Consider the following 15658-nt stretch of genomic DNA (forward strand, 5'->3'; position numbering starts at 1 on the left):
AAATGCTAATATAATGTATGTAATAGTTCTATGTTTATTAGGGAAAAGTCCACCAGCTGATCTGGTAGTTTGTAATTAAGTGACAGCAATGTCGTGGTTAACGGCGCACATGAGTAGTGTTCAACAACTGTATTTCATTCATGATGCATATATATATATATTTTTTTTGTTACAATTCTGTCAACCAATTAAGGGACAAAAAATTCTGTGGATATTTCAGGAACGAAAAATGTCTTTGCCATGCTAATCACAGCCAACAGGGGGCATATTTTCACGGTAGCTGCGGCTTGCTATGAGCCATTGCGATGAATGTGCCTGCGTTCTTGTCATTATTAGCATCTCCCAGCTACCACGGAGGAGAATTAGCGGTTAGCAATTTAACGCGCGACGCGGCGGCGTCAACACATCTTTGCCGCACGCGGTCATCAGTATGCTAATGTCAACCACGCAGAGAGACTCCAATTATCGGCTAATGCTCATGATACGTCAGTGCTCTTATTCAATATGGGCGCCGCTAATGAGTGCGACGCGGCGGGAATAGTGAGCACATTAACGCATTGGTAAACAACAAGGTTGTTGTGTGTGCGAAGGAGAGTGTTTCCTCATCATGCAACTAATAATTGTATCTTTTTTCTCCCAAAGGAAGGACACATGGAAATTTCTGGTTTTAGGTGCTAAGGAATGAAAGTGAGAGGTAAGGACACTTTAAGAACTCATCAGCAAGCATTGTAATCCTCACCTTTAGCCAGTGATGGTGAGGCCGGCATAAAAACATTATCAGAAGCGTTGACTTCCATTTACAAGCACAATTGTTCTATTTGTTCCATGAGCTAACATTTCTTTGAACCAATAGTAGTTCACATTCATCCTCACAGGGCTAGCGGGCCAGCTGATGAGGTTTTGAAATGTCACGCTTTGGAAACCACTAAAACTTTCCATTTAACCGTTGCATTTAAATATCTATCGGCCCATGTGCAGTGAAATTACATTCTCATTCGGAAATGAGCAAAAATAGGACTTAATGCTTGCAAATTTAACATTTCAATCACATGTTGTCAAGTTGATCAAAAAAAAAGAAAGTAACATAATACTTGACCTTACGTATCTCTGTTGCATATAATTTGAAATAAATACGTTGAGTCAAAGAGTGACTTAAGACCTCTGGACCACAATACTGGTGCTTTTCAAAATCAATATGGTTCTCTAGCTGATATATGGACATCAGCAATAATCCCTGAAGTTTATGGAACATTTAACTTGCTCTTTGACGTTTGCCTTCAGCTCCCGTCATACAGCTGGCAGACGGACGCCATCGCTCAAAGTGTAATGGCTTCTTGAATTGACAGAAATATTACCACTCCCATTTTGACGATCGGGTCAGAAGTGGGACTCGTTGAAAATAACAGCACGGTTGAATTGCGTTGCCTTGTCACTTCAGAGGTTGGCAGTAGTCATTTTATTGTAACGATAAACTTTTTTTTTTTTTTTTGCGGGTTAGCCAGTGTCACCACCATGTCATGACGTCACATACTTCTGTGAGTTATCATAAAGAAAAAAAAAAGTCAACATTATGCTTTGAAAACAAACAAAAAGATCATCTCTTTTTCACAAATATAAATATATTTGATGTTTTGGTATGTACAATAGTTATCTGCCAGCCATCATCGGCAACGTTAGTTTTGAAGGGGGGGGCGGGAGTGGGGGGGGCAAACGGAAAGTGCCGTGATTGTGTCCAAGCATGCCCTCTGAACACGGAACAGAAGAGGAGTGTTTTTATTTCATCGAGAAGGCTTGTGGTGACAGGTCCTTGTTAGACCAGAGAACCTCGAGATATGCTCTCTTCCTGTTGCTCCCATTCAAAGTTCTGGCCTGTCATTTGGTAGAACATCATATTAAAGGGCTTGTAGAACTTGTGCAGTCGCCGAATGACGTCCGGCTCGATTTTGGGGTGAGTTCTCCCTTTGGACTTGCCCAGACAGCGGGGAGTGCTGCTGTCCTCGGGCTTCTTCAGACAAGGGAAACCTTTCGTCTTGTTGAAGTAAAAGTGTTTGTCTGTGACGATCCTCTTGAGGCCCAAAAAGTCCTGGACTTTGGCCATCTCGCCCGCGGGGTCCACGATGAGCCTCTCGCCGCTGACAAAGTGCATTTGGGAAAGAGGGAAGTACTGCATCCAGCTCTCCAGGTGCAGCGCGTATATTCCGATGCGCAGAGCGCTCCACGAAGCATCTATGAGCCCCAGGGTTCGGTTTTTGAAGGCGAGAACCTCAAAGGTCGGGATCTCGGGTTTCTTGGACAGAGTTTGCGTGTAGTCCGAAATGGCTCTGGTGACGGGATTACGCACCACGATAATGAGTTTGATGTCCCTGGCCATGGTGTGGATGCGCTTGGGAGCTTGGTTGGTCACAAAGTAACTGGGGGTCTTCTCCATGGTGATCTGCCCCTCCAGCGTTGAAGGCATCAGGTCTCTGGGAAGGAAACGCACACAAAAAAAAAAAAAGCATCTTAGTGTGCAGCCCGAAAGGTACCGATGGTTTCAGCCATCACTGGAATGCTCCACCCACACGCAATTGGGAAAACTCATCCTTTGCTATTGAGACGGGTTTTGTCTTACGTACGTGCTTCCATTATGATCGGAGTCAGACAAAATCTGTCGGCCCCGTTTGGTTGCTAGTAAATCTGTCTTTAAGGCAAGGCCATTTTTGAAGGCCCGCTGGAAATGCACAAAATTACGCTAATATTGATGCTTCAAGGCTAAATTAGTTTCTTGAGACTTTTTTTTTTTGTGGGTCTTCTCATGGTGTGCATGCCGACCAAGTTTCTTGTTTCTAACCGAAACGGAATTTGGAGGGAGTTTTTTTTTTTCAAGGATTTGTTGCTTTAAAGCAAAATGACAAATTCCATGTGTCTTTTGGGCCATGGCTTCTGAAACTTTTTTTTTTGTGGGTCTACTCATGATAGGCATATCTACCAAATTTCATTTGACCAAGTGAAACTGGCTTCCTTGACAGAATAATCGTGGGAAGAAAAAAAAAATCGTGACTCAACGAATTCTCCTGTCCGCTAGTGAAGACCGGCTACGAATAAAAAAGACAAACAAAGCAATCGCAACTTTTAACGCCGCGTATTATGTTGAACACATCATAGTAGTTCAAATAATTACATCCATGGAGTAATGTGCAGCAGATAAAAGACAAGAAGATGAAACGGCAGCCGAGCGAGCGTGCTCATTGCTTAATTGACTCCATCTGTGTTACTCCAGGAGCTGTTTTGGAACTTTAATAATGAGTCGGCTGCATATCATTAATACCGGGGCGCCTGGGGTATTGTTTTGTCATACATTTATTATGCATGCTATGCTCACACTCTGTGCTGGCAGCTTTATTCGCTGCCCTCCCCCACCCTCCCTCCTCTCTCTTTGCAGCGGGTGCGAGCGGGTCTTGTCGCCGTTTGCTCATTGAAGGAATTGAAGGAAGACGTGATTCATTAAGAGATTGAAAGTGATTATTTGTCGTACAATGGGAACGTCTCTCACTTGAGGAATAGGTCCCGCGGAAAGCCATTTGCCACGGCCGCCAGTGCTCATCTCACCCTGGTGGCAAACGCAGCAATAGCAGCGGCATCGCCATTTCTATTTCGGTCCCACTAATAATACAGCCTCGCACTAGACTGCACTGGTCAAAGGTAGTATTTTTTTTTTCTCATGTATCACATCTCACTATTTTGAGAACATATGAAAAATCCTTTTTGTGGAGTCTTGTGATCCCGCCGCTAAATTGGCCCATTAGATCTTCTATGACTCTTATTTAACTGATCAGAAACGGGAACGCGCCGACTTTTCTGCAAAGCGCAATTCAAAGCGCCGCCTCACAAGTCGCGATCGCTCGCTAAATGAGCGCGTAAACGAGCGGCGCAAAGTGCAATTACGGCGTCTGTTACCGTCTCGGGAAATGAGGAAAAGTTACCATAATTCTCTTTGTAAGAGCGGCTTTTCTCCTTTTCCTCCCCCGCCCGCTCGCTTATGATATCACCGCGCTCGCCTCCACCTTGTTTCGGAGCTCCACTCGGAACGATATAGTTGCATCAATCACTTGCGGCGTGGACACATTCTCAATGAAGTCTTCTCTGCTGAAGGATCCAATTTAGCCGTCAAAACATAAGATGCGGTTATGCGCATATCGGCCACCCGCTCACGCACAGGCGTTGGCGCACGCACACACGGTCATCGGTTTCCAGTCCGAAAATCCTGCACGTGGTCTAGTAATTGCATCTCAAGTAACGGTATTGCCTTTCTGATAGGTAATTTCCCTCTGGGTTGTGTTTGTCTCTCGACAATATGGTACTGCGCATACTCCCTGGCGCATGTTCGGGAAATCAAACATATATGCAAGATTGCAAAGCGAGCAGAGAGAATCTTGACTCTCATTAGGTGCCCTCACTTTCCACGAGTCATGAATGGCTGAGGGTTTGTTTTTCAGAGCGTTGTTCCCAAAATTCAGTCGGGTGGCGCGCCATGGCCATAAAAAGAAGTTGAAACGGATTCACCTTGGAACAACCAATTTCCTACTGTTAGACGCGACATGGTCAGTAATGTGCCGTGCGTCTCCCAAAGCATGTCCAATTGTTCAAGGTTACCTTTTTGGAAGCATAAAAACCAAATTGTCCTCATCCAGCGCAACACTAAACATTGTACATTTAATTAGAGGACAACACAGGCCCAAAGACTTTCCCTCTCTGTTGTTTTGATGGCACGCCACAATCGCCATCATCATCATCATCATCATCAGTCATGGATCATGTGCGTCTGAAATGTCAGCGGCGAAGGAAATCACAAAGCCGATAAACAAGCGAATTCTACCGTGCATGGCAAATGGGCGCGCGGCCGTCGAGTGGAACCGCGCTAAATAACGGCAAACTTTCACCTCCTCGTTTTTGTCCCTTTTTTTATTTCTCTTTCCGCATCAGTTGCCGAGCTCGACGCAGGTCATTCAGGTGGGTAGAGGTGACTAAAGCGACGGTGCTAAAACGGGCCTTCCACGCCATCTGCTGTTTACTGACGCGGGCCGCTCGGAAAATATCTTTTTAAAAATGTGTCGACGTGAACGAAAAATGTGTCGATGAAATAGATCAGGGGTGTCAAACCCATTTCACATTGTGGGCCACATACGGACTCGGGAGATGTCAAGTGGGCCGAACCATTAACATTATACCATACTGTGCTATGAATCACCAAAATATCATCTCTTTCCTTTGTTTTGGTCTCAAGAAGCATTGATTGGCACTTTCATATCATTTGCTGCGTTGGGTCTATCTCGGTGACAGACTGAGACTGCTATTTTCTTCCCCGATCAAAACAATGTTGTCTTCTACTGTGATCAAAACAGCGTGCCCCCTAGCAGATAATCCACGAATTACATATTATTTAAAAGATTCATTTTGTCTTTAATGCATTTTTTCCCCACTTTTAAATGATCCCGCGGGCCGGACCAAACCTCCTTGGGGGCCGGTTTCGGCCCGCCGGCCGTATGTTTGACACCACTGAAATAGATCCTGATCCTTTTTCAAAGACAAAGACCGCAACTGCATGTTCATATGTGACCACCGTCCATACTCTGAATTGTTTTCCATCCCGTACTTCCTGTCCTCGGTTTACGACCGAATTCCGAAGGTAGAAATACATTTGAAAGAGAACACTTACAGAACACTCTCAATTTCTCTTGCACTGAAACTCTTTCCATTAACCTCAAAAAGTAATGATCGAACGTCATAAAACCGACAGAGAGATCACTTTTGACCCATGCTGACCTCTGTTCCAAACGCACCAAATTTCCTCCTGAGAAGCTCATCCGTCTCCAGCAATTAAGGAAGATTAAATAAACACCTCCACTCGCCCTCACTCCTTTTTTCCTCGTCATACCGGTTTGGATTGATCTGCACCGGTACGCCGGGCGTCCTCCACGTCAAATACAATCAATTATCCCCAAAGAAGTCTGAATCGGAACCGCTACTGCATCCTCCTACGAGAGCAAAATCTGAGAGACGTCGGCGCTTATGAGAGCAGACACATGTGCTCCTAATTATTCCTTTCAACAAAAAAAACAAAAAAAAAACAAAGCAGGATTTTTCGAGTGAAAAATGGAGATTTCCGTTCTTCTGTTGTAGTTTTCCGTCTTATCGACCGGCCTGCAATTTGCGTTTTTTTGGGGATCTCAACCAATAATTGTGTTTTCTTCCGTGGCAGCAGTGCAAAGCAACAAAACAACGCGGGAAGCGAAATGAACGCTTCGGCTTGTTACTCGGCGTTACAAGCGGCTATTCATCACCGCCAATCGGTCAGGAGCTGATAGATGCTGTGGTCACTTTGCAATGGATAAGACGCGGCTGCACATGTTGAGTGACATGTTTGTGATAAGCACCACCACCGAGATATTGCTTCTCCGAGAGAGCGAGAGGGGAGCAAAACACTCCAAATGAGTCATTCCTCAACGCGTTGTTGTTTGGCACGCACGTGAACGCAAGCCCACAGGCCAGAGCAAAGGCCTCTGCCAGGTCTGTTATGGAGTGGGAGGCATTGTTGTTGTCACAGTTGAAGGTGCAGCGTTTTCGACGGAAAAAAAAAAACAAGCGCTGCCGTTCGTTCGCGGCGATCAGCGCAGTAATGATGCAAGCGGTCGGTCGGCTCCAGATGGCTTTTGTTTTTGTTTGTTTCCAAACCCCCGAATGTGAACTTTCCACCTGTGCGCATCTTCGCTTGAAGCTTATTGACTGTGCAGCCATGTGTTTTATTTGCAACTTGTGGTTTCCACCCCCCACCCCCCACCCCACTCCTCCCCCAGCAGGCCCTTGACTGCACATCTCTCTGCTTTTCCCGAAGTTCTTCCACCTGTGTCTTCCGAGTTTTGCCTTGATCTCGGCCAGGCGTTACAATTTCTTCTCAAGGGTTCCCTCACCTGTGTCAATACCAGTCGAGGTTTCATAAGAGTCCCGGAAAGTCAACTGTCAAGTTGTATTTCTTTTCCTCTGCGGCCCAGATAGTCCATTCAGTTCGCTTTGTCTTATCCAGTCATCTCGCTTTCTTCCGGGGGGGTTCTCCCACCTGTGTTGACATAAGTTTCTTGCATCGCTAAGAACGGATTTCTTCTTCCCCTTCCAAAAGCCCCATCGAGCATTTTTTCAAGTGTCGCTCATAACCTCAGTGTCGAACCGTAATTCCAACTTTCTTCCAATAATCATTTCTGCTCCGTCAGTCGTGAACGATAAACGTAAAGGGCATGCCGAAAAACGGGAAAATGTCCACGTTTTCAGTAATTAAGGACGAGAGTTGTTTTTAAAATGTCCACTCGGACATCCATCAAATTGTTTGCTTTTTCAGGCTCTGAAACGTCCATCCATCCATTTTCCGATCAGCTTTATCCTCACAAGGATCGCGGGGGATGCTGGAGCCCATCCCAGCCGTCTTTGGGCAGTAGGCTGGGGGCACTCTGAACCGGTTGCCAGCCAATCGCAGGGCTCCGAAACGTGTTTAGGCTTCGTCAGCGTGATATTTTGGGGGGTTTTGGGTTATGTTTAAAGAGGTAGTCACTGTTACTGGAGATGTTTGCTGTAACTCTTGCCTAAGAAGCTAAAACAAAACAAAAAAATAAACCCCATTATATCATCGTCCCTGGGTAAATATTAACCCATGGCCAAAAACAATATGCATTCCCTCTCTTTCAAGTCCGTAAATAATTGAATCCCTCTGCAGGTGCTCCCATTTGACAGCGTCTCTTGAAAATAATCCATGTAATGAGTAAGCAAAAGAACACCTCAAGCTCATGAATGCTTGTTTACCCGGCAGCACTGTAAACGTCAAGTACATTTGAGGACAGGAAGTGACAGCTGGTCCTGATCAAAAACCATATTCCCCCAATCTCTTCCCGTCATCCCCCTAAAGACCGCCGCGCTTCCAAACGGCGCCCAGCCAGCCAGGTACTTCTCTCAGCGCAACTGCCAGACTGTAGCAGCCACATCTGAGGTTCTTTGGACATGAAACGTTGTGAAATACTGTGTGGGAGAAGAGCGGCGAGGATGTTTGCAAAGCTGTTTTACGCCGAACCATTAGTTCTCAACAGTCGACTGAGGGGGAAGAAAAAAAAAAACGCTCTATTTTTAACTTAAGTCTGCAGAGACAATGAGAGCGCAATCTTATCTCCAATCAAAATTCTCAAAAGGATATTGCCGTCTTTGCTGTCTCCACATTAGACTGTACAAAGGAGGCGCCGCTTTCCAATTTCCAGTCTAGAAATAGATAGCACAAACCCCAAAAATAATGATCTTACATGATGGCGCGTTTATGATGTAATGCAATTATAGGGGAGAAGCGCAACGGCCACAGAAAAACAGATCATTTCCTGGTTTCGGTTCCTCTTCTCGGTCTTATCCCGTTCATGATGCGTACCTCCTCTTCGCAGTAGAGTGGTACCTCTACTTACGAACATCTCTTCATACGAAATTTTCAAGTTACGAAACATTTCAACAGGAAAATATTACCTCTTGTTACAAAAGAAATTTCAAGATACGAAAGGTAAAAATACAGTATGCAGCTCCGAGTTTCCTGAACGCAACATAGTTCTAGCTGCCCTGCCATTGGCTATTACCGAGCATCATCCTGGCATCCCAATCGCTAAGAGGGACTTCTTCCATCTACTGCTGCAACTGAGAAGTTCAACAGAGTTGTAGCTCAAGCGCCATGTGCGGGCCATATTCAACTATATTTTCAGAATTTGCTTCAGGCCAATAAAAACAAACCCGTGGGCCGCAGTTTGGCCCGTGGGCCGTAGTTTGGACACCAGCGGTGGCGATTGATAGATATGTGTCCATGCAGCGTCCTTGTCATACGCCCCTCGGGCCATGAGGTGTTCTGATAGTTTTACGTAAATGTGAATCCCCCAGAAAAAGTGTTCACCAGTCGGGTGATCGCTCACTATGCTGATGTTTGCCCTGGACATTTTCGGAGGATTGTTAAAAGCCGACAAAAGCAAACATCCTTGGATCAATTCTTTACAAAACGCCAGACAAAAACCACTTCTGAGAGAGAAAAAGAGGGCAAAAAACGATGAGGACGCAGTTAAAAATTAAATGACCATTATTTTTATTCTTTATTCTTTGTTTTTTACATGATGCACAACTCATTTATTATGCAATAATCTAATTGTAACAAGTATTTGTTACATATGGTGATGCATTTTTATGCTTTAGGAAACATTTATGTCTGAATTTTGAGGGGGCTTGGAATGAATTAGGGCATTGACATGGAAAACGCGTCTCCACTGACAAAATTTCCTAGTTATAAATTTCTTCCAGAATCAATAATTTCTTAAGTAGAGGTACCACTATATCCTCAAAATTCTGCCTTTACAAATACATCAATGCACTCTGACCGTAAAATTATTCTCATCTAAAAGAAATGACGCCCCATACATGGGGTTTTCTATCCTCAAAGCATGATAGGAGAAATTCTTTTACAAAGACCTGCCCTTTGAACAATTTCTGTGAAACGCACTCAGATTTCCGCGCTTCATCCGTTCTGGACCTGAAGGTCAGTGCGACACCACCGCACAAACACAGAAACGAGTATTCTCTATAGTGCAAGGCAAAAAAAAAAAAGCAATTCAGCAGTTTCCGCCTCATGAAGAAATATCAGGACAAACTTAGCTCTACCTTTATATCCGGCAACAGGAAAAAAAAAAAGTGCGCCATTAAATAGTTTGGAATCAGTTCAAACATTTCCATGTCACTCTTAATGCTAAACGTCTGTGATGGTGGTGATTAGCAACATTTTCCGAAGTTGTTCTACACGAGCAGCACAAGGTCGCTGGCTAGCTGCCATGAAATACACACAAAATATCTCCAGCTCATCCAAATGAATATTGCAAGACTCGTCCTGAATAATACAGGACACTTTTGGGGTTTGTTCCCAGATGCTATTACTGCGTTCCGCGCTTCAGCATGCCGCTACGTCAACTTTGCTTCTCTTTCCTCAACTCTCGCCAGTGCTGGGGGGGAAAAAAAAAAAAAAAACACGGCTCGCATCACATCAACATCAATTTATTGCAAGAGGTTGGCATTGGGCAAAAAAAAAAAGAAGAAATATGTTTCTCCAGCACAATAGCTAACCATTTGTGTTGACCTGCACTGAGTACTCTGGATCGGTTTAGTGCATGACGGGTGTATCTAACCCAATTTGTGCTGTCGAAGCTGTTGCCTCGCATAAATAAAATGTTCAGTTACTTTGGGCGACGGCTTGCTGAAAACACTTTTGACACTTGGAAAGAATTTCCCAGAGGTTCACACGCCGGCAGAATAATCCAGAAATGTTTCAGGATGAGCAAAACGCATTTTTTTTTTCTTCAAGATAAGCTTCGGAGCTGATCTTGTTGCACTGTGAATCCTTCTCGGAAAAACACAAACTACTTTCAGGTTTCCGTTATAAAACAAAATTGTTCTGATTAAAAATACAGTAAGACTCCATAAATGAAGCCGTGCATCTTTTTTTTTCCCCCCCCAACACGTGAGAGCACCAGATATTGAGCTTTAAGCCTTTATGAGTGTAATCATGAGGTCAGAGGTCGAATTCAAAAGTGGTAACTTGAGGTTACCGTCAACCCTCTGGGCGCAACCCTCTGTGAACTAATTGCCAATTTTGTCAAACCGTCAACCGGAACAATATTTGGAATGCTAATCGCTATGCTAACGATGCCAACGTTTTGATGAGCTGGGCGATGGCGGGCTAACTTTCGTAAAAAACATAATCGGTCATCCCACTCTATCTTTTTACTACTTAGGAGATGAAATGATCACTTCTGCTAACAACAAACTAACGCGACTGGAAGTGTCGAGTGTGGCGAGCATGAATTTATTCCATTTTGAGTGAAGCAATGTTATTAATGAAGGCGTGCTGATCACACTTGTTAATTAGCATACTGCATTTTCGATACGGTATATGAATCATGCATGTTGCCGCGGTAACTGCTGCACTGCCACCGTGCAGGAATGCAAAATGGACGTATGTTGAAGACACTTCCTGGTGGTGTTTTATGGCACCTTTCAGCGACAGCGGTTACTACAGTGGACAGTTTATCGTGTTATCAGGTTCCAGGACGCATGAAAAGGTTGAAGAGCAATCAAACAACGCAATAGGGTAAGTTATATTCTTCTCGCTGTGTTTTGAAGGGCCAGGTTGGCCGCCTGTTACAAGTCCCGCCAAATTATTGATGTTGGCTGTTGCAATAGGAAAAAATAAAATAAAATAAACAGCAGTGGAGACCGCAGTTGAAGTTGGTCAAAATTGGGTACTTGAGCATGACGAAACAAAAAATTCCTTAGGCAGTTTTTAACTTTTAGTTTGTTTGGGTTTTTGTTTTGTTTAGTTTTTTTTGTTGTGCTCATCAGATTGAATCAACATCATGTTTTCTTTTGTCATGGCAAATCAGACACTGAAAGTACGCCTGTAAGGTTGAACACAGTCAAACTGTTGACCTTTTCCCATGAAAGATCCATTCCAGGGTTTCTCAGCCTCATTTTAAAGCCAATATTTTTCATAGTGCAAGGCTTTTTAAACCCTGATCTAAACAGTATAACAGAAATCTTTAGTGACTGTTTAAAAAAAACGCAAAATGCAAAAATAACTTCTCTATCCTACTTTATTTAATTTTAAAATTATTATTTAATATTTAATCATTTATTTAATTGATAGTTTTAAAGTGTACATTTTTATCCCGAGTTTTAAACTCTTGTAAAGTGTCTTTGAGTACAATGGAAATGTATTATTATTATTATTTATTAAAGGGATACTGAACTTTTTGTCATGGTTATTTTTTTTTTTTCGTTTGGAAAAAAATGTAGGCCTACTATCCCATATTCACCAAACACGTAACTTGATAATACGGATAGAGACGTCACATGCGTGAGGTACCAATTCGTTATTGATAACGCTGACGCAAATGCTTCTGTTGTCGATCCTAAAACGATGAAGCTGCAAAATAAAATCCCAAACCAATAATAACATCAACCTAAGTGCTTTGTTCAGCTCTTATTTTGAAGTTGGCCATGCAGCGTGCCGGAAGCGCTCCACCATCCATTCCATCTTTTCACGTGCGATTGCAGCATTAAATAAATCAACCAAAAACAGTGCGTGCAGCGTAACTGCGAATGTGGTTTTTGCGTGCCTACTTTCATCTTCATTTTGCTCTCTTTTCTCATGAAAGACATTTCTATGATCGTCAACAGACTGTAGGAATAAGTTACCAGTACTGTCATCTGTGTTTTCAACTGATATTTTTAAAATTGGGATTCATCGTGTGTTTTGCTATTCGATTTTGTGACACCTTGTTGTATGATGACAATCCTGCTAATCCGATTCTGATTTACGGACAAGCAAGATGGCACTTGCTTAATGTTGCATCTGTGATTAGCAGTCAGTATGGATGTCCCAGTATACTCATCAGCAAAACTGCATTGAAATTTGGACAGATGGCCCGGTTAAATGCAGGCCAAATAATGGCAAGTCTCTGGGGACTCTAACTCTCTTTTCCGCCCAAGTCATATCCAGTCGTCTGCATGCATGAAGCCGTAGGCTGCCTCCAGCCAAACGTTATCAACTGCTACTTTCAAATTGGAAGATGGTGAAGAGATTACACACAGGGGCCACTAAATTATATATGCCGTATATTGACCGGCAAATCGACCTGCGCCCGTCTTATGCCGCACTGTAAATAAGCATTGTTTGCATTTTCTTTTTCTTTCACGAGCCCATCTGGAGGAACTTTTAATTAAAAGGCACCAGTCGGAGGTGTTAAAAGTTCTTTTCCGCGCAAATGTGCAATATCAATTAACGCCCAAATCACCGGCTGATAACTGTGAAAGAGCAGTTTTGTCGAGTTTAAATATATATTCAAAACTCTAAACGTATAAGTCAGTATCGAGCCAAAACACGGATTGTGAAAGAGAGATCATGAAAAGTGTTTATAAAATAAGGACAAACCAATGAGGCATTAAAAAAAATTTTTGGGGGGGTGTGGATTTGAAAGTATACAAGAGCTTAGTTTTACAATTGTCCCAACAAACGAGGTTTCAACGCGGCAAATTAGTCTGCAGCAGGGTAACAAGACGTTGCTAATGCACCCTCAGTTACAGCTGTACGCAGTTTTTCATATTTTTCGCCTAAAAGGGGTTTTAACACAAATATTTACTCTCATTGTGGCTTGACTGCTAATTAAATATCAACAATGGCACATTCTGATTAAAGAAACAAATATTCTGTTTACTTTGAGATTTCTAACACAAAACATCAAAGTTAAAATCCAAAATTAAATGGGCTTCATGGTGGAAAAAGAAAAAAAAAATCAGTCGGCCTGATCCAGAGCTTCATCCGCTTGGTTCCGCTCACACTTCCGAGCACGGAGAGCAATTTCCCCAAAGTAGAAAAATTGTTAAAGGTCATTGCAGTGGTATTTTTCATGGAGATTTCATCAAATGGACATCAGTGTAGGAAATACAAATACGCACAGTTGTGGATTTTGTTCCCGTTTGCATTATTGCCCTTTCATTTGATGAACAATTCGAAGAGTCAAAATGCGTCCATTTGGCATCCGTCTAAATAAACCGCGCATGAATAATTTAGCCGCTTTTCCACACATCACATATGCAGGGCATACTTTAAGAAGAAAAAAGATGCGTCGTTTACCTGAGGTGAATGCACATCGGAGAGAGTAGGGACGGGCCGGGAGCTTTTTTTTTTTTTTTTTTTTTGCACCGCAACATCTGGATGCAAAGAAACAGGCTGCTAAGATTGTTCTAATCATGCAGACACGGCCTAAGCTGCTCCATTATGAGCTAAGCTGACCTATCAGTTGGGCTTTTGCTAATCCAAATTGTGCTTTGCCTGCCAGCGCATTGCTCAATTCAGACGCTCGGGCGGTGGGGGGGATGAGGCAGAGGGGAACGGAAACATAATTCACCTGCCGTGTGAGCCGCTAGCATTTAAGAGATATTTATCTTGCAGTGTCATATATGCGCCAAAAAAAAAAAAAAAAAAAAAACGCAAGCCATTTCCACCCCAACCCAAACCAACGCAATTCTAACAAATACTCATTCCCCCAACAGTCAATGTTGCATTCAGCGCCACATGCATGCCTGTTACGACCAGTTTGGAGTGCCTTAAAGAGGCGTTTATCGGAAACGAGCTCCTTTACGTGCTCAACGTTGGTGTCAAACGTGCGGAATGACAGCGATATGCACAACTACGGAAAAAGATAGGCGTCATTTAACGCAACACTAAGGAATTGGGTGGGATTTATTTATTTATGTTTTGCTCCCGGGTTACCCTGTCAGTTCATTCCCTTTAGGTCACCGTTCTTAATGGGCATTTGTTGACAGCGGATCAATTTTGTGTGGTGATGGACCAGCCGACACACGATGGGCCTCATTTTCGTCGACAAGCGCGTGTGGCCTCTGCGAAAAATTTGCTGTGCCTCGAGGGTGTTTTCTATTACATGTCCTCGGTACACCTGACAATTTGGTGACGTTGAGTAGACCGGCATTTCGACCAGGTCTAAGTTGTGGCGCAGGTTGTGTCATGTGATTTTGGTGGATTTCATTCGGGCGCTGGTAGACGGATTCTGCGGTCCACTGATACATGTGGTGGATGTCACCGTATTTCCTTGATGATCATCTCGGCTGTGCTCATTCCCACAACGGCGCTGCGCCTGTCGACAAAAATTCTAAAAGAGAGAACGCTCCACTCATGCGCACCATTAGACTGTACTTTGCATTCGACTTGCGCTCGGTACGAAAATAGTGTCAGCAAGGGTTTTCACTTTTTAAATATTTTTAGACTCGATTATTCCACCGATGAATTGAATAATCAGAGTTTGCATTCAAGTTTGTTGTAAAATATTTATTGTGCCGATCACGGTTGATTAAATGCTTACTTTTGTTTATTTGGTAATGTTTCAGGATTTTTTTTTTAAAGGCAAACTAGCAGCAATTAGGGAGTATCATTGGCCAAAGGTGACTTGTGAGGCTACTTCAGCTTCAACCTTACGAGTTAGTCATACTACAACTGCAAGTAATGATTATTCTCATCATCGATTCAACTGACTGTGATGCGTGTTTTTTTGGAATATGGGAGAAAGACGGAGCCAGGGTGGATGTGCTCACCGCACGTGACCCTAATGAGCATAAGATGGAGAGAGAAATTATGGATGGAAATAATTCATTTCATCAACTTGTTGCGTAAATACGGTATTCCGTTGAAAGGTTCGGGTTTGTCGGCTCAAGTTCCTTTGGCGTCAAACGGTGGCGCTTTCAAGCATGCTTCAGTTTGTTTTTGTGCCCTTTTGCGCTGAGGTCAGGCGTTAGTCAGCTGTTTTCGTCAGCGGCTGCCATGATAGCAAATATCGGTGTCTCGCAGTCGACTCGGCGGGAACGCAGCTCGACTGGCTGACATGACTCGGGGGAAATTAATTTGCTACAGCCATAAAACGCTTGGTTATTTAATCACTGTTAGATTTAATCTAACACCTTAATCTCATCGGGTAGCTTCTCCGCCCGGGAGCTTTACACCTGCAAAGAGTACGAAGGGATTAAAGTCAGAGGAGTCTGTAGGAGTGGGGGGGCGGGG

At 43.4% G+C, this 15658-nt stretch overlaps 1 protein-coding gene across 1 annotated transcript in view; it reads right to left on the minus strand.

The window, feature by feature from the left end:
* Positions 1 to 633: 633 nt before the first annotated feature.
* Positions 634 to 15658, minus strand: part of hs3st4 (heparan sulfate (glucosamine) 3-O-sulfotransferase 4) — a 78250-nt gene continuing 63225 nt past the window's right edge. Inside the window, exon 2 of the mRNA XM_019866421.1 lies at positions 634 to 2465. Coding sequence (XP_019721980.1) covers positions 1811 to 2465 — 655 coding nt within the window. The 3' untranslated portion in view covers positions 634 to 1810. The remainder of the gene's footprint in view (positions 2466 to 15658) is intronic.

This window comes from Hippocampus comes, unplaced genomic scaffold, assembly GCF_001891065.2.
Source record: "Hippocampus comes isolate QL1 unplaced genomic scaffold, H_comes_QL1_v1.1 scaffold99, whole genome shotgun sequence".
Lineage (NCBI taxonomy): Eukaryota > Metazoa > Chordata > Actinopteri > Syngnathiformes > Syngnathidae > Hippocampus > Hippocampus comes.